We start from the raw sequence: 22,702 nt of genomic DNA, 5'->3' as shown, positions 1-22,702 counted from the left end.
AATAGGAATAGATGCTTTTATTAATGTCATCTTTGCAATAAATCAAGTACAATATACATACATACATACATACATACATACATATATATATATATATATATATATATATATATATTTATATATATATATATATATATATATATATATATATATATACATACATATATCTATATATATGTATATATATATACATATATCTATATATATATGCATATGTATATATATATATATATATACATATATATATACATATATATATACATATATATATACATATATATATACATATATATATACATATATATATACATATATATATACATATATATATACATATATATATACATATATATATACATATATATATACATATATATATACATATATATATATATATATATAGATATGATTTCAATTAGTTGTCAAGCACCAACATGGACTCTTTGTGAGGTTCCAACCTCCAGAGCACCAACTTTATCTTGTCAAGGCACCAACCTCAAGGGCTCCAATCCTATGCTGTAAACTATCTCGATCTGTTTGGTTGTAATTCTCTGCTCCCAACCCTGCTGGGCCTGTGACTTACTTCTGTCCTCTTGTTCCTTCCATTTTTGCGAGAGCCTTGGCTTCCTTTATTTTCTTACTGTTTGCCAGCTACCCTAAACTTTCCTTGTTCTCTGTTTTATATTCCTGATACCCCTGACCTTTTGTTTCCTTTCTCCGCTGGCTCTTCGGCTTCATCAACGCTCGCTTGATCTTTCAGCTTCCTCTGCACTCACTCATCGGCTTCCTCATATAGAGGTCCCACATGCCATATCATCCTTTTATCGCAATCGCAAATTCTGGTGGTATTTTATAAGTTGTGCCCAAAACATAACCGATGGTCGATTCCCCTTCTGGATGCGATATTATATTAACTCCAAAACTTTATCGCAATCGGTATATTTGCATATAACATAGCTAATTCCCTGATACTTGGACGCGATATTATTATAAAAAAAATTTAATAACTTCGTCGGGTCCATATATATATATATATATATATATATATATATATATAGATACAGATATATATCACAATTGGTGCTTTCAATGTCGCAAGGCTTTACAAGAGGCTTGCGATATGTGATGGATGCGATAATATATTAAATCATATTGCAACGGCCTAGTCGGGTCCGTATACATATCGCAATCGGCAATCCAGTGGTGTCAATTCTTTTGAACATTGCGATTCAACAGATGGGATATTTCAATAGGTCGTATTATAATGTTGCAGTGGGTCCACATATATGTATCTCATCTACATATTATATACTCTTCTCCTCTTTGTTATAACCTGTTCGGGTCCGTGTATTATCGCATCTATATAATATATAAAAATATATATACATACATATATATATATATATATATATATATATATATATATATATATATATATATATATATATATATATATATATATATATAGATATCGCAATCTCATATTTCATGTGCCATCCCTTTATAACTTATGATATGATATTAAGCGGTAATCCTTAGTGATCCTCCATCGTTGATTTGCTCATGATCCGATGGTCAACACTTAACTCGATCAACCCAAAACCGTCTGTTGATCCTTCGCTGTCGATCAACCCACACTAGATCCAATGGCCTGCATGAATTTCGGGTGAGCAATTTGCAAGGGAAATAACCACCCGAAAAAGTGGTTTTCTCTCTCCACCCGAGTGCTATGTGTCACCCATTGAATGGAATCAGGCACTCTCCTCTAAATGCCACTTACCACCTAGCATCCGCTCTTTTGGCTCCTCTGTTAACTTTTTTGGCATATGTCACGTGCAATACTCCTGATATGGCTACTCCTCAATCTCCCGCTCTTACACTTACTTCGCTTTCCTGTGGCTTTCGATACTTGGCTTTCTCTGCTTTGATAGCTCTTCTCTGATAGTTCCTATGACTTCCGATATTCTCTCCAATGGCTTGACTATCTTGGCTTTCCTCTACTTTCTCCTCATGGCTTCTTGCTCTTTTTTCTTCACGGATCTGCTCTACTTCTCCTTGACCTCACATCATTGTTTACTCATCCATAATATTTACATATTGACATCAATGACAATCTAGGTCAACAATCTCCCCCTTTGTTATTGATGGCAATATTTTTCTTCTCTCCCCCTTTAACATCAATGGAAAAGGAGTGCTCAGGGACTCCCCCTATCGAATTGCTCCCCCTGCCTTGCAACATCTTTATGAATCAACTTAAATGATGTTAAAGAGATAAGTCCCATCTTTTGACGAAGATGTTCAAATGCTTCTCGAGGAAGAGGTTTTGTGAAAATATCAGCTATCTGCTCCTTAGTATTGATATATTCCAAGATAATGTTTTGTTCAGCTACTTGTTCACGAAGGAAATGATACTTGATTGGTATATGTTTGGTCTTTGAGTGCATCATTGGATTTTTTCTAAGGCTGATCGCACTTGTGTTATCACAATAGATGGCAATTGGTTGATTTGTACCTATGTTAACATATTTTAGAGCTTCCTTCATCCATAGTATTTGAGCAAAAATTTGCGGCATCTATATACTCGGCTTCAGCTATAGATAGTGATATGGATGTTTGTTTTTTGCTGAGCCAAGATACTAAACAGTCTCCTAGGAAGAATGCATTTCCACTAGTACTTTTCTGATCATCGACACTTCTGGCCCAATTAGCATCGGTGTATGTAGTCAAAGTAAGAGTTGAGCTCTTAGGGTACCAGAGACCAAAATCAGGAGTTCCTTTCAGGTATTTGAGAATTCTTTTCACAGCCAACAAATGGGATTACTGAGGAGCAGATTGAAATCTTCCCACTATTCTTAATGCTTGCATAATGTCAGGTCTCGTAGCAGTTAAGTACAAAAGGGCTCCAATTGTTGACCTGTAATGAGTTGCATCTATCAGAGGGGAGTGATCATTTTTGCTCAATTTGCAAGTTGTGGTCATAGGTGTGCTCATGGGTGCACAATCTTCCATTCCATATCTTTTAAGCATGTCTTTAAGATATTTGGCTTGAGATATAAACATGCCTGCTATGGTTTCAGATACTTGTAGTCCGAGGAGGTGAGATAACTCTCCTATCATTGACATCTCGAACTCTTTTGACATATTTTGAGAAAACTCATGGCTCATCTCATCATTATTACTAGCAAAAATCAGATCATCAACATAAATAAGTGTGACTAGTAACTTATCCTCATCTATCTTTATGTAGAGATTACTTCCTGCCACCCCCTTCTTGAAGCCTTGTTGTTGTAGATAGTGATCCAATCTTGCATACCAAGCTCTAGGAGCTTGTTTCAACCCATATAATGCCTTTTTCAACTTACAAACAAAGTCTTATCCTTCAGTTAGATTAAACCCTTCTGGTTGCTCCATGTAGACTTCTTCCTTGAGTTCCCCGTTCAAAAATGCTGATTTTACGTTCGTTTGATAGATTTTGAATCCTTTTTCGCAAGAAAATTCCAAGAACATCCTGATAGATTCCACACGAGCTACTGGTGCAAATGTTTCTTCAAAGTCAATTCCTTCAATTTATGAATAGCCTTTACAAACAAGCCTTGCCTTGTTTCTGATGATTTGTCCATCTTCATTCGTTTGGTTCTTAAACACCCACTTGGTTCCTATTATGTTTTTGTCCTTTGGACGAGGTACCAGCTCCCATGTCTCATTCTTCTCAATTTGAGATATTTCTTCTTCCATGGCTTTTACCCAATGAGTATCCTTACTTGTTTGAGTAAATGTTTCTGGTTCTATCATGGATATAAGAGCAATATCATTTTTCTTTGGTGTATTTGTCATCCTTCTTCGGGATTTCATCCTTTCATCTATATTTCCAATAATCTGCTCTTCCAGGTGATATTTTTGAAGAAGTTTCATCTTTGAAGGAGTTTGAGATGGTTCTTTTTCCTTGGGTATTTCTTGTTTTTTTTCTTCTTCTTTAGGTTCTTCTTCTTCAATGAAAGGATCAACTCCATGTTCTTCAATTTCTTTCTCTGGAAGGTCTTCATCAGTATTCACATCAATGCTTTCCACTATTTTCCATAGTCGGTTATTGTAGCACTTGTAGGCTTTGCTTCGTGTAGAACATCCAAGGAAGATCCCTTCATCAACCCGAGAATCAAACTTTCCTAGTGAGCCATCATTGATTTTTATGAAGCACTTGCTTCCAAAAATCGTAAAATATTTTACTGAAGCAGGTCTTCCTTTCCATAATTCATAAGGAGTCTTTTCATTATTTGGTCTTAATTGAGTTCAATTCAGGGTATAGACAATTGTTCCCACTGCTTCTCTCCAAAATTTGGCTGTAAGTCAGCTACTATTAACAATGTTCTAGCCATTTCTTGAACTGTTCGGTTTCTTCTTTCAACTACCCCATTTTTCTTGGGTGTTCTGGTGGCAAAGAGTTCTCTTTTAATTCCATGTATTTTATAGAATTCATTAAATTCTTTTGATGTGAATTCTCCCTTTCTATCTATTCTGAGGCACTTAATCTTTGAATCCTTTTCATTTTCTACAAGAGCTTTAAGATTCTTAAAACAATCAAATGCTTTAGATTTATATTTTATAAAATATATCCACATCATTCTAGTATAGTCATCAACATATAAATCAAAGTACCTTTCCCCTTGGAGTGTCGGAGTTCTAGTTGGTCCACATAAATCAGCATGGATGATCTCCAAAGGCTTTGATGTAGAAAACTCCTTGGTTTTGTGGTTGGTTCTGGTTTGCTTTCCATGTTGACATGGACCACATATTCCTTGATTCAGTTTGAATAACTTTGAAATGTCTCGTATTGCTTTAATCTTGCTGATATTGATCAAGTTATTGAAGCTAGCATGTCCAAGTCGCTTGTGCCACAACCAACTTTCATCTGTTTGACTTAAGTAGCACTTATCTTCTTGAATCTTGTTTAGAATGTAGATGTTTTCTGGTGTTCTAACCCCTTTCGCCACAAGTTCCACTGAGGAAGAGTTCCTTATTTCACAGTCTTTGGTGCTAAAGACAACATTATGTCCTTGATCACAGATTTGTCTAACACTCAGGAGGTTGTGTTTAAGCCTGTTTACTAGTCAAGGATTTTGAGCTTTTCCTTTTCCATTAATAAGAGTAGTAGTTCCTTTTCCAGCAATTTTGTCAGATCCACTTCCAAAGGATACATTTCCTTCCTTTTTGTTCAATGAGACAAACTTCCTTTTGTCCCCTATCATGTGTCTGGAGCACCCACTACCCACAAACAAATGATTTTCATCATTTTGAGCACATAGAGCTAGGCCACATTTATCCATGTTGGGATTCTCACTTCTTGCTTTTCCTCTTTTGAGTGGGAAATTTTGTTCATTGTGTCCATTATTTTTACGTAATGAGCAAATCAGATGAAATTTGGCCAAGGGATCAAAATAATTGTAGGTTTTTATTTGTCCTTTCCCTTTGGGGCCATATGGTTTGTTTATTTCATCCTTCAGTTTTGATGTGTCATTCTTACAAGCCATGCAATGTCTAGCTTGACGACCAAAATTTTTACAATGAAAACAATGCCCAAAAAATATAGTTTTGTACCTGTTGTAATAGCCATGATTTGAATCAAAATTCTTCCTTGGAGTTACTCCCACTTTATTATTTGGATTTGAGATGGCCTTTGATGAAATACTATTTCGTATCTGTTTTAACATCCATGATTCGAATCAACATTCTTCCTTGGATTTACTCTCTCTTCATTCTTTGGATCTGCGATGAGCCTTTGATGAAATAATCTTTTTTCTTTTGGGTTGTTGGAAAGTACGTCAGCATAACTTTTTGCATTATTCTTAGCACTTGATGATTCTCCTTTAAAACCTATTCCAGATTTCTCATGTTGAGGATTTTGATTATTTAGGATAGTGTCAAGTATTTTAGAGCTTTTCCAACCCTTTTCAACTTGCTCCAATTCATTCCTTAGAGATACTAATTCAACTTCACGTTCTTCGCAAGCTTCTTCTTTTTCTTTTAGCTTATTTTTCAAGAGATCTTCCCTTGTTTTTATTTCCTCATTTTCTACCTTGAGAGAAATGATTTTATTCTGTATTTTCTCATTTTCTTCAATGGCAATTATTAACAATTCATCTACATTTCCATCTAGCCCTGAGCCATCATCATTTGTGAATGCCATGAATAATACTTCTTGGCTTCCAGCATGATCATTTTCTCCATCTGATTCTTCATTATCTCCTTTGCATTGAGGTAACTGGTTAGTTGATTTCTTTTTTATGACTACAAATTCATCTTCATCAGACTCATCTTGCTTAGAGAGGAAATTCTTCTTATTGAACCCTTTCTTTTTGTATACCATCCTTTTAGAATTTTCTTCATCATCACTATCATGCTTATGAGGACATTTCGCAGCATAATGACCTATTTTTCCACATTTGAAACAAATAAGAGGGTATTTACCTTTCAGCTTAGATCCTTTCTTCAGTCTTCGTACAAACTACGCCAATTCGGATTCAACATCAGAGTCATCACTACTAACATTCCTTGCTTTCCCCTTTTTTGATTTTGAGGCCTTGAATGCTGCATCTTTGGAACTTGGGCAACCTTTACTCATCTCATAGGCAATGAGGATTCCATGGAGTTCATCCATCTTGACAGTATATAGATCCTTCACTTCTTCTATGGCACTTACTTTGGAGTCAAATTTGTCTGGGAGAGATCTTAAGACCTTTTGAACAATGGTACTTTCTTCAATATTTTCATCCAATCCTTTAAGAGAGTTGACCACTTCAGCTACTCAGAGAAAGTATGATGCAGTATCTTCTTCATCATCCATTTTTAGACTTTCAAATTTCCTTCTTGACTTTGGAGTCCCCGTCGTATAAGCTAATTAGCTTATCCCATACTGCTTTGGTAGAGTTACAATTCATGACTTTTGTAAATTCAAAATTAGTGATTCCACTAGTGTTGGAGTTTAAGGCTTTTGAATTTGCAACGTAGACTTTCCTGTCGTCTGGATCTGTTGGAAGGGTGGAAGGAGCTATGTACTCATTTAAGACCAAATGCCAAACTTCAGGTCCAAGGGACATTAAGTAGTAGCACATTCTCTTTTTCAAGAAACCAAAATTTGTGCCATCAAACAAAGGAGGTCTTCCTGACACTTCTTGATTTCTCATCATGACTAAGAATCCTTCTTCGAGCTATTAGGCTGATATGAAGAATCCGACTCTGATACCAATCGTTGGAAATACTCGGGGGTGGGGGGTGAAATAGTATTTCTTTTTTTCAATTATTAATTTTATTAGTTAAAAAACATTTATATTTGGAACACATAAATAGATAACAGGAATAGATTCTTTTACTAATGTGATCTTTGCAATAAATCAAGTACTATATATATATATATATATATATATATATATATATATATATGTATATATGTATATATGTATATATATATATGTATATATGTATATGTATATATATATATATATATATATATATATATATATACATATATACATATATACATATATATATATACATATATACATATATACATATATATATATATATATATATATATATATATATATATATAGATATATATCTGTGTGTGTGTGTGTGTGTGTGTGTTTTCAATTAGTTGCCAAGAACCAACTTGGACTCTTTGTGAGGCTCCAACCTCCAGAGCACCAACTCCCAGGACACCAATCCTTCTAGTTATGAGGCACCAACCTCAAGGGCTCCAACCCTTTGTTGTAAACTATCTGGATCTATTTGGTTGTAATTCTCTACTCCCAACCCTGTTGAGCCTATGACTTACCTTTTTCCTCCTGTTCCTTCCATTTCTACCAGAGCCTCGACTTCCTTTATTTTCTTACAGTTTTCCAGTTACCCTAAACTTTCCTTGTTCTTTGTTTTATATTCTTGAGACCCCTGACCTTTGGCTTCCTTTCTCTGCTGCCTCTTCAGCTTCCTCAACACTCACTTGATCTTTCAGCTTCCTCTGTTCTCACTCTTCGACTTTCTCATATAGAGTTCCCACATGCCACGTTATCCTTTTATCGCAATCACAAGTTCTAGAGGTATTTATAAGTCGTACCCAAAACATAGCCAATGGCTGATTCCCCTTTTGGATGCGATATTATATTAACTCCACAACTTTATCGCAATTGGCATATTTGCACATAACATAGCCAATTTCCTAATACCCGAACTCGATATTATTATAAATTGTTTTTAATAACTCCGTCAGGTCCATATGTATATCGTAATCAGTGCTTTCAATGTGGCGAGCCTTTACAAGAGTCTTGCGATATTCAACGGATGCGATAATATATTAAATCATATTGCAATGGTCCAATCGGGTCCGTATACATATCTCAATCAGCAGTGTCGCGGTGTCAATTCTTTTGAGCATTACAATTCAATGGATGCAATATTTCAATAGGTCATATTATAATGTTGCAGCGGGTCCACACACACACACACACACATATATATATATATATATATATATATATATATATATATATATATATATATATATATATATATATATATATATATATATATATATATATATCGCAAACGCATATTTAATGTGTCATCCCTTTATAACTTATGATATGATATTAAGTTGTATTCCTTAGCGATCCTCCACCGTTGATCTGCTCATATCCGACGATCAACACTTAACCTAATCAACCCAAAACCGTCTGTTGATCCTTCGCCGTCGATTAATGGATCCAACAACCTGCATGAATGAGCAATTTATATCTATAAATATATATATATATATATATATATATATATATATATATATATATATATATATATATATATATATATATATATATATATATATATATATATATATATATATATATATCGCAAACGCATATTTAATGTGTCATCCCTTTATAACTTATGATATGATATTAAGTTGTATTCCTTAGCGATCCTCCACCGTTGATCTGCTCATGATCCGACGATCAACACTTAACCTAATCAACCCAAAACCGTCTGTTGATCCTTCGCCGTCGATTAACCCGCGTTGGATCCAACAACCTGCATGAATTTCGGGTGAGCAATTTGCGAGGGAAATAACCACCCAAAAAAGTGGTTTTCTCTCTCCACCCGAGTGTTACGTGTCACCCATTGAAAGGAATCAAGCACTCTCTTCTAAATACCACTTACTGCTTAGCGTCTGCCCGAAAACCATTGCCACTATTACAAACCCGCCTTTTGGAATATAACCACATGCATTCACTTTTCATCCGTCTTCTTGATTTCTGCCGATATTATATACTCCTCTACTCTTTTGGCTCCTCCTCCGCTCTTTTGGATCCTCTGTTAACTTCTTTGGCATATATCACATGCAATACTCCCGATATGGCTCCCCCTCAATCTCCCACTCTTACACTTACCTGGCTTTCCTGCGGCTTCCAATACTTGGCTTTCCTGTGGCTTTCTCTACTTTGATAGCTCTACTCTAATAGCTCCTATGACTTCCGATATTCTCTCCAATGGCTTGACTGTCTTGGCTTTCGTCTGGTTTCTCCTCATGGCTTCTTGCTCCTATTTCTTCACGGATCTGCTCTACTTCTCCTTGGCCTCACATCATTCTTTACTCATCCAGAATATTGCCATATTGACATCAATGATAATCTAGATCAACATAAGAACCCCTAAAAACCCACTTTTCTCTGGCCTATGCATCTGTATATTATTTTTGCATTCAATATCTCATCTCATTACACAATCACACACAAATAAGACAATGGGAAAAATGGGGTATGCACATTTTTTCATGTTGTTGAAACCATTCTTTGTGTTTCTCATCCTCCTCTTCACCTTCTTGTAACTAATCTTTGAATATTTCCTCCTTAAACAAGGTCGGTAGTGACCTCTGCACTCTTAACTATCAACCCATCCTCCCTATTATTGGAATCAATCTGCTACCACTCCTCGGTTCCCTAGTTCCAATCTCCTCATCCATGGGTTGATTAACCACAAAGAGTCTCTACAAATAGTGCAACCTTCACACAACTTCCATGTATGTGGTTCAATCGTTGGTGCAACTTGTGACCATCATTCGAACATACATAGAGCCAATTCTTTTAGTGCCAATTATGCCAACGATTTATTCCTTGAGAATGTTCCCCAAAAATAAGTGATGCATTCACCCATGATATAAATCTATCCTCATAAAGTGAATTACTTCACCTACTCTATTAGCAGTTGTTACTATTAATGCAACTATCGATCTAGTAGTTGTTCCCGTGGGAACACTGGAGTATTGAAAACTATGATGCCATATTTGTTTACAGGTCAACGCCAAGGTCAGTCTCCAAAGTTAAATTTTGTTCACCAGTTCAACATTCACACTTGGAATTATGCTTTACGCCCCATTTTCATTTCTTGTAGCTATGACTTCAATGATGAGGATCACGATGGTTCTCTACTGCTACCTCTTGTAAGCTAATAATTTGAGGGCTTATTTGTTAAGAGATATTTATCATCATCCATTTTATTGTGGGTATCATATCATTTTTGTGATACTACTTCTATGATACCAGGCTCTGATACCAGTTTTTAGGATCACGAAACACCGAGAGAAGTGTTGTTGTCTAAAGATTTCATTTCTTGGATCCTAATGACCACTAGGACAAATTAACATGGATATTTTTGGTTTTTAAATAGGCTACAGTGGAGATGAATACCATGGAAAAAACCACATGTTCTCATTAACCAGTTGCTTGAAACCCGCTAATAAATTGACCAATCAAGTTTAGTCAAACCACCCTAAATCATTTAAATTGCATTTTTTAAATGAAAAGTATTCTTTTTTTTGTAAACTTGGCAGGACTACATCTTCATCATGTCCAATATATCACCCCGATCCAGGTCGGGAATTGAAACAGTGACTTCACATCAAGGAGTGCCTTAACATAGAACCCTATCACCGTCTATCTAAGACCCCATGGACAATGCAAAGTAAATATATATTATATTAATCAAACAATTTAAAACTACAAAACTACAAATTCTATTTAAATTTTAGATAAATTTTCTCATCAAATTTTAAAAACAAATTGACAAATAATTTATAAAAAACAAAAAAATTAGCCTCAAACTATTGCATTCAGTTATGAAATATTTAATATTCCTATCCTGCATACAACCATGGGTGATGAGGTTTTTAAATACTAGTACTGCAATTTTGTGGGCTCTTTTGTTATTATTGGAGATAATTATGTGTCTTATGTACAATGTTGTAGTTTGTCTATTATATGACTTGGAGGTTTTTTCGACATATTTTTCGATCTAATTTGTAGGGATTTTTTGGAAACGCAAGTTTGAGATGTGAACTCTCCACAATCAAAGTGCCTCAAGAGTTTTTCATGGTATTGAATCCACACATGAAGTCAAAAAACTAGTTTAAACAACAATGATCAAGATTGGGCAAAAACAAATTTGTGAGATTACGACCAAAAATTCCAAAAACTTATAATAGTTAGACAATGCCATATTTCAATGGCAGACAACATGTTCACTCATTTGATTTTAGGATTAGATAGATTACTTATTTACAAATAAGATATATACTAGTGTAGTTATATAAGTTAAATGGTTGATGAATGTCAATAGGTTTAACCCACTTGTAAGAAAAGCAATTGCTACAATAGGGTTGAAAAGAATCTTAGATTTGGAAGTTAACTAAGTGGTTAAAAACTATTTTAATAATGTCAAAAATCAGAAATCCCAATTTATAAAAGGTGTTGTTTAACTATTCTACATTTTGGAGTTTTTGGCCAGAATGCGGTGAAATAATTTTTGCATAATCGGATTCATTGCATTGAAAAATCCCTAGATCACTCTAAGTGTGGAGGCTTCACAACTCAAACTTTTGATACCAATAAATTCATATCATATTTTGAGCAAATTAAACTAGAAAATATGCCCAAAAAATCTCCTACAACGTTTTCTAACTATTCTATGTTTTGAAGCTTTTGGTTGGTAAAAATATTTTTTGGTCAGATGGTGATTTTAGGTTGTTGAAAATGAAATTTTGAATTCTGAAATGGATTAAGTGCCTTGAAAACTGATAGGAAAGTCGAATTGTGGAGAGTTCATTTCTCAAACTTATGGTTCCAACAAATCCTTTCAAATTTCATGTAAATTCCATGGCAAAATATACCTAGAAAAATCCAAAACATAAAGTAGATATACTATGACTTTATAAAATGCAAGTAATCTACAATGGATATTCTTTTTTACTAACTCTAAAATGCTGCATCCTCTTTCACATATAAACATGCCTATCAACATAATTAATTAATTAATTAATATATAATGTGTACTCTAACTATTAGATGTTTGGGTCATTTTTTGAACATATTTTTTGGTTAATTCTATTTCAAATTTGAAGTGTAAGGTCAGGGCACTTTCTACCTCAAATCTCTTGGTACATCATGTTTCATTTTTAGGTCATTGGCCAATTAAGGTGCCCCTCCCAAGCTAGATTAAAAAGGAAACTTAAAAATAAATGGAAATTATATATATATATATATATATATATATATATATATATATATATAGTCTATGTTTTGGAAAGCAAAAATAAAATTTAAATGAGGAGTGGTATTTACCGTGGTATTATAACTCAAAAAAATTATCCAAATGACCCATTGTAATTACTCATGATATCCACCTATTGTATCTACCCATGTTATTTTCCCAAGGTATTGTAACTCAAAAAAAGCTATAAATAACCTGTCCCACTTTGTAAAATGACAAATTGGTCTTGGAAAATGATTTCCTCATTTAATAAAGAATTTTTTTTTAAAGAGTTATGAATCCATGGAAATTTGGGCTTTCTAAAGCTTTCCAATGTGGATCTGTCAGTTGTTCCAATATGCATTCTAGAAACCCTTTGTCGGTATATTTTGGTGGAGTGGACATCCATGTCAATGGTGTGAGAATATTTCCAAGAGCATCATCAACCTCAACCCAACATAACCCATTTTATCCTTTATCGATGGATACCAATTTCATCCATTTATTGAAAATATGAGAAGCTAAAAAAAACACCTAAACAGATCATCCCTTCTGCCATTTCTACGTCTCGTTAGCTTATTTATGGATATCAAACAAGGTTTCACGGAATAGATTTTTCCCATGGGTTGACATGGGCATTTGTCATATGTTGTTCCGGTCTTGGGTCCTGTAAAATATAACTACATAGCAAGGTGGATATTGGCCTTAGCCTCCTTGAATTAATAGTTATCTAAATCCACAATGGAAAATTTGTCCTTAGGATCCTCAAATATTGTCAGCATGAGGACAAAAAGATGTGTAGACTCCACGGATTTTGGAAACTTTTCAAACAACCAATGTGATTCCTCTTATGGTTGTTGTTGCAGTTGGTGCCACTTACTCTGGATATACTGCAAGAGGTGGTCAGCTTTACATGTGGGGTAAAGTGAAGCTAATATCTGATAATTGGATGTACTTAAAAGCCATTTTTGATTGAAGTGGGTGGAAAATGCAATGCATGGATTCTAGTAATACATATAGTGTATATGGTGTAGGTGATTCAAATATTGGCTTTCGCACATTCCAATAGGGAGAACTCGAATTTGGATTAATAGGCCCAATCTCATAAGCAAATCCAAAGAAGATTGATATTCTTGAAGGAATGCATGTGATCAATGTTGCTTGTGTTATCAGAGACTCCCTTATAGTAGTTGATCGAACGAATATGGGTGGATCCCTTGTTCATGCCCAAGGGAAATAAGAAATCCCATCAAATGAAAAACATATTGATGGCAAATCATTACCAACAACATCAACAAAATTAAGACAAACCATAACTGTCTCTATAATTTTTTTTTTCCATCTGCACTTTCACATGCTTTTCTGTATCTTTTATATATTTATAAATAAGAGATTTTCCTATTCTTTGTAGGAATCATCCTCTTAGCATCAAAGACATATCCATCTTCATTTTCTCTCAAGGGTGCACATGGTGACAAGGATATCTTTGTTGATTATCTTGAAGCATACTTCTAGTTACGACAAGATACCCCTATTCATGCCAAAGTAGTGTCATGGTGGTACTATCCAATCAAAACAATGGGAATCACAAAGATGAAACTTGAGTACCAGAAGGAATCCTTTACCACATTTATTTGGATAGTGTGAATTTACAAAGTTAAGCCACCAGATTTCTACCAGGAAGCCCGACAAACAAACTATCACGAGGTCCATTTGCTAGGCCATGCATTGTCAATCTCACAATTGGCCCACAAGCATTACAGGGTATCTTTATCCTCAAATCCTCATTTCATAATGGTAAGGGGTCGCCCACAAACCCAAGGATATCGGTCAAACAAACAAAAACCTTTCCACCAAAGATGATTTTCTAGGTTGTACACTATTAGCATCACAGTTCGCTCGCAAGCATTACATGGTATCTCTATCTTCGAATATTCATTCATCATTGTTATGGGTCAACCACACAAAATCCTTACCAACGAAGTCCATTTTTTGGTCACACACTCTTAGTATCATAGTTGGCATACAATCATTACAGGGTATCTCTATCCTCGGATCTTCGTTCATTATCGTTACGAATCACCCAAAAACCCTCGATTATGGGTCAATCACACAAAATCCCTGTCTTCAACAACACTTGGTTTTGGGTCATCCAAAAACCCACAATTATGGGTCAATCACACAAAACCTATCACTTCATTTTCGCTTATTCAACAAAGGCGTCTGAGGAGGGAACTTCATTCAATGGGGACCATTTTCTTCCTAAGGAGATGGGGGTTGATCCAAATGAAAAGTGGCATGGTATTGACCCATGGTAATTACCCATGGTATTGTAACTCAACAAAATGATTTGAATGGAAAGTGGCATGGTATTGATCCATGGTAATTACCCATGGTTTTCACCTACGGTATCTACCCAAGGTATCCACCTATGATATCTAGCCATGGAATTTACCTAAGGTATTATAACTCAAAAAAAGGCTATAAATAACAAGCCCCACTTTGTAAAAGGACAGATTGGTCCTCCACAATGTAGTTGGAAAATCATTTCCCCATTTAATAAAGGTTTTCTTAAGGCATTTATTGTGTATTTCCATTTAATTTTTGGATATATCAGTATGTTTTCTTGCTTCTTTCTCTCTCTATCCATGGTTCCCGGAACTTAGCCCCCATGATCTGGATGAGATAAGGGTTAAAGGAAATTAAGATATTATAAGAAGGAAATCAATGAAAATCACAAGCATTGTTTTGGTTAACTAATGTAAAGAGGAAAATAAACATTTCTAAAATAATAACAAATTATCATGAGCTCCATAGTGAAATTAGGCATTGGTCAGTTCCTAAAACCCCTTGGGATGAAAAAGCTTGTCATCATCATTGTCATCATTGATATCTTCTTCTTCATCATTATTGTTGTCATCACACCATCATATTCTTTCAAATGAGAGAGAAATAGTAAGGAATCATTATATATAATTTTGTATAATAATGTTTATGTGTATATTATTTTAATAATAATGAATTTTTAAGATTACAATTTCTTAGTCTTATTAGTCAATAATGTAAGACAAATTAAAACAAACTAAATCTTTAATTGATGTTCAAATCTAAATTTTAAATTAAAAAAAATTACATAATTAGAAGTTAAGAACATGGCTAAGAACATTTGTTCCCTCATAATACGTCATAAGTAGAGTATGTGCACCTTTATAGACTTTAGCAATCAAATCACTACTTAGATGTGGTTCCTTGTGCCACAAACAAAGGTGTTTCATACACAAATTTGATGTTTTGCCATGACCTTAATAATAATAATAATAATAATAATAATAATAACAACAACAACAATAATAATAGTTATTATTATTATAAAGAACTAGATATTTTAATATAAAAAATATTATGATGTACATATTAATTTGAAATGACTAATAAGGGTAATACATTTAATATTAACTCAAGATTTAAAATGCTAACCCATAAAGAACTCCTTGCACTAAGAAGTCCTTCTATGAAATCTTCTTACTAATTATAGGATGAGCTACAAGCTCCAAATATGTTGCAGTTGTTTCTAGATTTTTTTCTCCTCTTTGATTGCTTAAGACTGAAACAAAGTTGTTGCACTAGTTTTAGGAAAGGGGTTATGTAGAGGACCCTCTTTGGGAAAGTTTAGAAAGTTTGAAAAACCATCAACCTTACTAGCCACAATATTCCACTTTTCCTTGATTCCTTGATTTCATCCTTCTAGAGATTGCATGAATGCTCACAATTGTTTCTCCATTCCCCTTAAAAAATGAGTTTGCATTGTACTTCAAATCACATGCGTAGCCCTCTTCTATGCCTCCACCAAAATGTTTTCCTCTAATGCCAATTAATTTATTATAAGGTCACATTGTGCACTTCTCACTAAAAATATACCATCCCTTTCTCATAAATGATCATCTCGTGTTAAAATTCCACTAACCTGCAAGTCACACCTCTCTTGCAATAATGAGCCATACCAAAAACTAGATAGAAAACTACTCCAATGAAAAAGCATATCCTCCAAATTGATGAACCTCCCAACAAAACCAAGTAGAGAGCATCCTCAAGTATGTAATGACATATAATGGTCCGACACATAAACAAAGGATGCAATAAGAGCTAAATGGTCCCACACAAATCCAAAACCCAACAAAACTACTTATAATGCTCTTTGTTATTGAAATGTTGCATGAGATTGAAGGAAAGAAAGGCAACCTCGTATTAGGATCCTTTTGTAAATTTTAAGTAGCGTTTACTATCTTGTAGTTAATTTAGAGGAAGGATGTGTTAATTAAGCCACCCTTTACACCAAACCATATCAAACTTGCAACTAAGAAAGAGGTGAGTTGACACCCTATATCTAACCCCTTTCGTTTTTCTATGTGAGCACCTAGTGAACTTAATAATTTTTCATTTTGATTGAGATTTCACAAGACCTTAAGAAATGAATTCAAACTACTTCACACAGCCTAAAATTCGTTAGATTATTCTTTTTATCTAATTGAATGAGGGATGGATGAACCTTCAACCACCCCACTTAGCTTTGCTCTCCATAGTCCTTCGAATATGGCAGTCTTCATTTACCTTGCCACTTCCAACTCTCTCTGCACCTATTCTTATTAATTACATTCCACCTCTCTCTATACCTACGCTTATTATTAATTAAGCTACATTAGTCAACTCTGAAATTTATTTCAGCATGTTACAAGGAAAATTTGATTGATCATTTAAATTAGAAGGGGCTCCCACATTCATTGACTGGCCTCTCACATGCAGAGTTTAATACTCTAATAACACGCCACTCTTAAGAAGAGTTTTTCACATGGGGCTGGAGAATTATATTTAGAAGAGATTTATCACTACATGGAGCTGGGGACAAATAATTATAGTTTGTTACGTATTCATAAGCATTTGGACAAAAAGGTCGGCTGGCCACATTTTCTCTGTGGAACAAGGGTTTGTCATTTTTAAAAGCCTATAAGCCCTCCGATACCTTCTCATTTATTTTTATATAAATTTCTTCTGCAACGTGTATGCACGGATCAAAATCTACGACGGGGACAGAAATACTCCAGCTACTCTGGTCATTAAAAATACTGAGAGGATTTGTCTTTACTTAGTGGAGATTCCGAATTTGATACAGATTCTAGAATTTTCACTATAAGACAAGCGTGCATATGGAACACGCGCTTCCCCCCGATCTCGGTAGAAATCACGATCGTGTTATTTTAACTGTCTCATTTCGCCTTTGCCAACCACACCAAATTATGAATTCAAACCCTCACGCGTTTAGTGTGACAATAGTTGAACATATGATGTGAATTCAAACCCTCACGCGTTTAGTGTGACAATAGTTGAACATATGATGTAGAATGGTAGTTAGCAGGTGAAGCCCTCCCCAGCCAAAAAATAAATAAATTAGGAATATGAGGCTATTTGCTCCCCTATAAAATGGCGTTTTGCAGCGTGAATGGATCATGACGAAGAACCTTAATCGTTTTCTTTGGAGTTGGGTACGACTTGGGGTTTGAGTAAAGGTATTTCAGGTTAAGAATAATTAGCAGACAATAATGGCGACCTGTGGAACTGATGTGGCTCATCCAGTGCTCTACGTAGCTGCAGACATGGTGGAAAACAACACGTCTATGGTGACCGCCTCTATGGCCGCAGCCAGTCGTGAGATGGAGAGTCATCCTCTTCTAAATTCTTCTTCCACCTCAAGAATACTGATGATTGGAGCTACAGGTTACATTGGTAGCTTTGTTGCTCAAGCAGCTGTGGCTGCCGGTCATCGCACGTATGCCCTTATGCGTCCTTCCACTGCTTCTGATCCAGCGAAAGCACAGCGCGTCCAAGAATTGAAGGACTTCGGCGTCCACATTCTTTATGTATGTAATCTTCCAATTTTACTATAGAATTCTTTCGTAAATTCTATTATACAAGCCTTTTGTCATTTCTCTCTTTCTCTTGTGGATTTCAATAATATTTTTAAATAAATGAAACAAAATAGATTGATCATCAGGATTTCGAACTATTTCTAAAATTAACAATCAAATTAAATTTCCCTGTCATTGGGACTATATGAACTAATTCATTTCATGCAAATGATTGCAGGGATGTTTAAGTGACCACAAGTCCTTGGTAAATACAATGAAGGGCATAGACGTGGTTATTTCTGTTATAGGTGGAGCACAAACTATGGAGCAGCTCAAGATTGTGGACGCTATTAAGGAAGTCGGCACAATTAAGGTCAGTGTATTCATGGTTGTTTGTCAAGAATTCAGAATTGGGTTTTAGGTTGATACTTTGCATTTGTATTTATATTTTCAATTTTTTTTTGTTGACCATCAATTTCAATATAGTAAAATTTAATAGCGGACTCTGCAATAACTGACTTTGCTTATTATTAATGAAATATAAAATTTATATTCAAATAATAATACTTATTTTAAAAAATGCAACTCAAAAATATTAAAAAACTAAAATTATTTTATTAAATAATAACTACATTAATAAGTACTTTATAAATACTAGTATTATTTATTACAACATAAAACTCTTGGCTGCATGTTCTATGCAATAGAATAAAGAGTATAATAAAATATTTCAAAACTTTAGCAGCTTGTAAGTGTCATTGACTTCCATTTCTGAATGGTTTATATAAAATCTCATAATAAATCCATATAAAACAAAACTTTTTCATCTTTTAAGTGTCATTGACTTCTATTTATGAATTGTTCAATATAAAATCTCATATTTAAATCCATTTCATTTTTAATTATTATTCTATAAAATATTCAGTTTTTATTTATGCAATATTCAACTCTTGTATATGATTTCATTTTTAACTAATTCTATAAATTTTTCTGTTTTTATTTATACAATATTTAATTTTTTTTAATAAGGTCCCTAATATAAAAGTTTTATGAAGAGGTGGGCTAATTAATAAAGGAAATAGTTTTTTTTCAGGGGAATTCATTAAAATCTCATAACATAATTTCAAGATTTGTTGTTGTTTAAAATACATTTTTAAATGTATAAATAGGTTCAGATTTCTGAAAAACTCTTGGAGCATTTTAATTATGCAAATTAAACAATTTAAACTCAAGTTTTTAAAAAAAATTGTTAGATTTTGATTAAAATTAACAAAAAAAAGATTGTGAAAAAAAGCATTGTCTATAAATTAGACTACTTCTTTTATTAATAATATCAATACTAACTATATTATTATAAAAAAAATTAATTATCAATAATAATAAACAAATGAATAGTAGAAATATAATTTTCAAACTGTGATACAATTTATCATAACTCAGTTGTCAAACTAACAGTGGGGACAGCTATCTCTGACTGCTATAACTCATCAAAATTATTCAAAAAAAACCAATAAATTATAAAAATATAATCATTAAATAAATAGTATAAAAATAGGACCTACATCATTAAATGAATAGGACCTACATCATTAAATGAATAGTATAAATATAAGAATGCACAGATCTTGAAAATCAGTAAAGACCAATAAACAGATGACAGATCCATAACGATACAGATGTACAGCTGTGCAGATCCAGGGATCTATAATACATTAAATTGTATTGATCATGCAACTAGCGATACAGAGCAATGTTATATTTATATTCCATTTTGCGACTGGAATATTGAATAATCCTAGCAGCTGAGCCCAATGAGAGAAGTTAATGCTGTTTACTTTCATTTTACTCTTAAGAATATCTGAAAACATAGATTCATCCACGTTGGCTGCAGAGGTTTCTGCCTTCGGAATTCGGGCACGACATCGACAAAGCCGACCCAGTGGAACCTGGACTGACCTTTTACAAAGAGAAGAGAAAAATTAGGCGGGCTGTGGAGGCTGCCAACATCCCTTTCACCTACATCTGCTGCAACTCCATAGCTGGCTGGCCTTATTTTTATCACACTCATCCTTCTGAGCTTCCTCCTCCAACAGAGCAATTCGAAATCTATGGCGATGGTAACGTCAAAGGTATTACTCCGTGCTCTGTGGAAATCTGAGTAGCTATTTATTGGTCAAGATTAACATCCTTTCATAATAATGCATTGATATGTGCATACAGCATACTTCGTTACCGGAGCTGACATTGGCAAATACACTATCAAGGCCGTGGACGATATCCGAACTCGAAACAGAACTGTCCACTTCAGGCCTCCCAAGAATTTTCTTACGTTAAACGAGCTTGCAGCCATATGGGAGACCAAGATTGGAAAGACTCTGCCAAGGGTCTGCATCTCCGAACAAGATCTGCTGGCAATGGCCAAAGGTATTGATCCTGCATATACAAAAGAAATTTATGTCATTAATATTCTCCCTCTTGTAGATACTTTTCGTACAGTAAAGTTGCCACCAAATTCCAATTTTACTTTTGAAATAGTTCATCATTTGTAAATTTTGAAACAGATTTAAGGTAAATATATATATATTTTGATTAGTCTTATTTTAAAATATTTTCAAAACCTATAATCTAAATAAAATGGTTATAATTAATTGTAATGTCATTTTGCAATATTCCAAAACCCTATAATATAGATCAAATAATCAATAAATTCACTATAGTTTAATGAATTCATTATAGTTTCACCATAATTTTTATGATACATTAATTAAAAGTTATCCAATTTAAACTTCTAGTTTAATAAATTCATTATAGTTAAATGTAATCTATCATAGTTTAATGAATTTGACTTGACTTTATGATACACTAGAGGTGAATGTTTGTTAAAAAATTATGAATTTTAAATTTTTAGAATATTTTAAAGACGAAAATTCAAATTTTTTCAACTTTATTGGTTTTATTTAACAATATTCCCAAAACCTATTCCCTAAATAAAATAATTCATGGTAATTAAGTATAATCTATTATCATTTTATATTTTTTTACTGAATTTACTTTCTGTGGATTTGATTTTACAATATTTCCAAAACCTAATAAATTCATCATATTTAAATATAATCCATCTTAATTTTATTTATGTTCATGAATTTAACTTTCTCTAGATTTTATTTTACACTATTCCTACAACCTAATGAATTCATCATATTTAAATGTAATCAATTATAATTTTGCTCCTGTTTATGCATTTGACTTTCTACCAATCTTATTTGTATTATTTTACAATATTCTCAAAACCTATCATTTATGTAAAATGGTTAATGAATTCATCATAGTTAACTGTAATACATTTTACTTTCTGTTAATGAATTTGACTTGCCGTTATGGTACACCATTGGTGAATGTAATACAGAGTGTGCCTGGTTGGTTGTGTTATTTTTTAATTTTAGCATGTTTGTTGGTCCAGCTAACTACATTCCAGAAAGCATTGTGGCTTCCCTGACGCATGACATCTTCATCAACGGATGCCAATATAAGTTCCAAATCGACGGACGTCATGATGTGGAGGCCTGTGAACTTTATTACGAGGAATCTTACACAACTGTAGATGACTTCTTCGATTCCTACCTCTGAAGACCAAGCGTTGCCTTCTTCCAATAATGCAATGTGCCATTTAATCCGTGGGCCACAGATTTTAGTTTCCAAATTCTTATTGTGCTGTTTTACATAGCCACATGTAATAAAGAAGTCCGAAGTTGCATTGAATCCTCTTTCCCTAATTCCAGTGCAGTAAAGGCGTTGAGTACGGAGGGTGAAGTCTTAGATTTAGAGGTAGACTATATTGGATACGAGCCTCAACGGTCAAATCAGATGGCCTAGAAAATTTGAAAGCGCGTGCAGTAATTCACATGGCAACCGATAAATTTCCATGAACGTGCGTTTCTGTAGAGGTTCCTCGGTGTTCGAACTGTCTTTTCAGAGTAATTATATTTTTTTACGTTCTTCTTTTATCTTTCGCACCATCACAAGACTCCGCCTTCGTGGACATATTAGTATTTACCTACGATCATGGGTCGTTTTTTTTACCCATCGTTTTTTTTACCCATTTTTATTTTATTTTTTGAGTTGTTTATAATGTGATTTTTTGAGATTTTGGGCGGAAAAAATTGAGGTTAAATCTTGATTCATATTATTTAAAATAGTTTTTAATTGTATATTTGGATTCAGCACTCTGAAAAACC

At 33.9% G+C, this 22,702-nt stretch overlaps 1 protein-coding gene across 1 annotated transcript; it reads left to right on the top strand.

The window, feature by feature from the left end:
• Window positions 1-18,050: 18,050 nt before the first annotated feature.
• Window positions 18,051-22,469, top strand: LOC149163353 (leucoanthocyanidin reductase-like). Its single transcript, XM_089430721.1, has 5 exons — window positions 18,051-18,479; window positions 18,706-18,840; window positions 20,359-20,596; window positions 20,688-20,891; window positions 21,928-22,469. Exons 1-5 carry the CDS (start codon window positions 18,162-18,164, stop codon window positions 22,092-22,094), a joined length of 1,062 nt encoding a protein of 353 aa, XP_089286847.1. The 5' UTR covers window positions 18,051-18,161; the 3' UTR covers window positions 22,095-22,469.
• The last annotated feature ends 233 nt before the right edge of the window (window positions 22,470-22,702 follow it).

The sequence above is a fragment of the Pinus tabuliformis genome, chromosome 5_1, assembly GCF_031772625.1.
Source record: "Pinus tabuliformis cultivar Carrire ecotype Pingquan chromosome 5_1, CPIR1, whole genome shotgun sequence".
In the NCBI taxonomy this organism is placed as follows: domain Eukaryota; kingdom Viridiplantae; phylum Streptophyta; class Pinopsida; order Pinales; family Pinaceae; genus Pinus; species Pinus tabuliformis.
The sequence above is the reverse complement of the archived record's forward strand: the minus strand, read 5'-3'. Positions and strand labels throughout refer to the sequence as shown.

Coding starts and splice junctions, on each gene's coding strand:
- LOC149163353 (XM_089430721.1), top strand. CDS start 18,162: ATGGCGACCTGTGGAACTGATGTGGCTCATCCAGTGCTCTACGTAGCT. Junction 18,841..20,358: donor AGGAAGTCGGCACAATTAAG/GTCAGTGTATTC, acceptor CGTTGGCTGCAG/AGGTTTCTGCCTTCGGAATT. Junction 20,597..20,687: donor TGGCGATGGTAACGTCAAAG/GTATTACTCCGT, acceptor ATGTGCATACAG/CATACTTCGTTACCGGAGCT.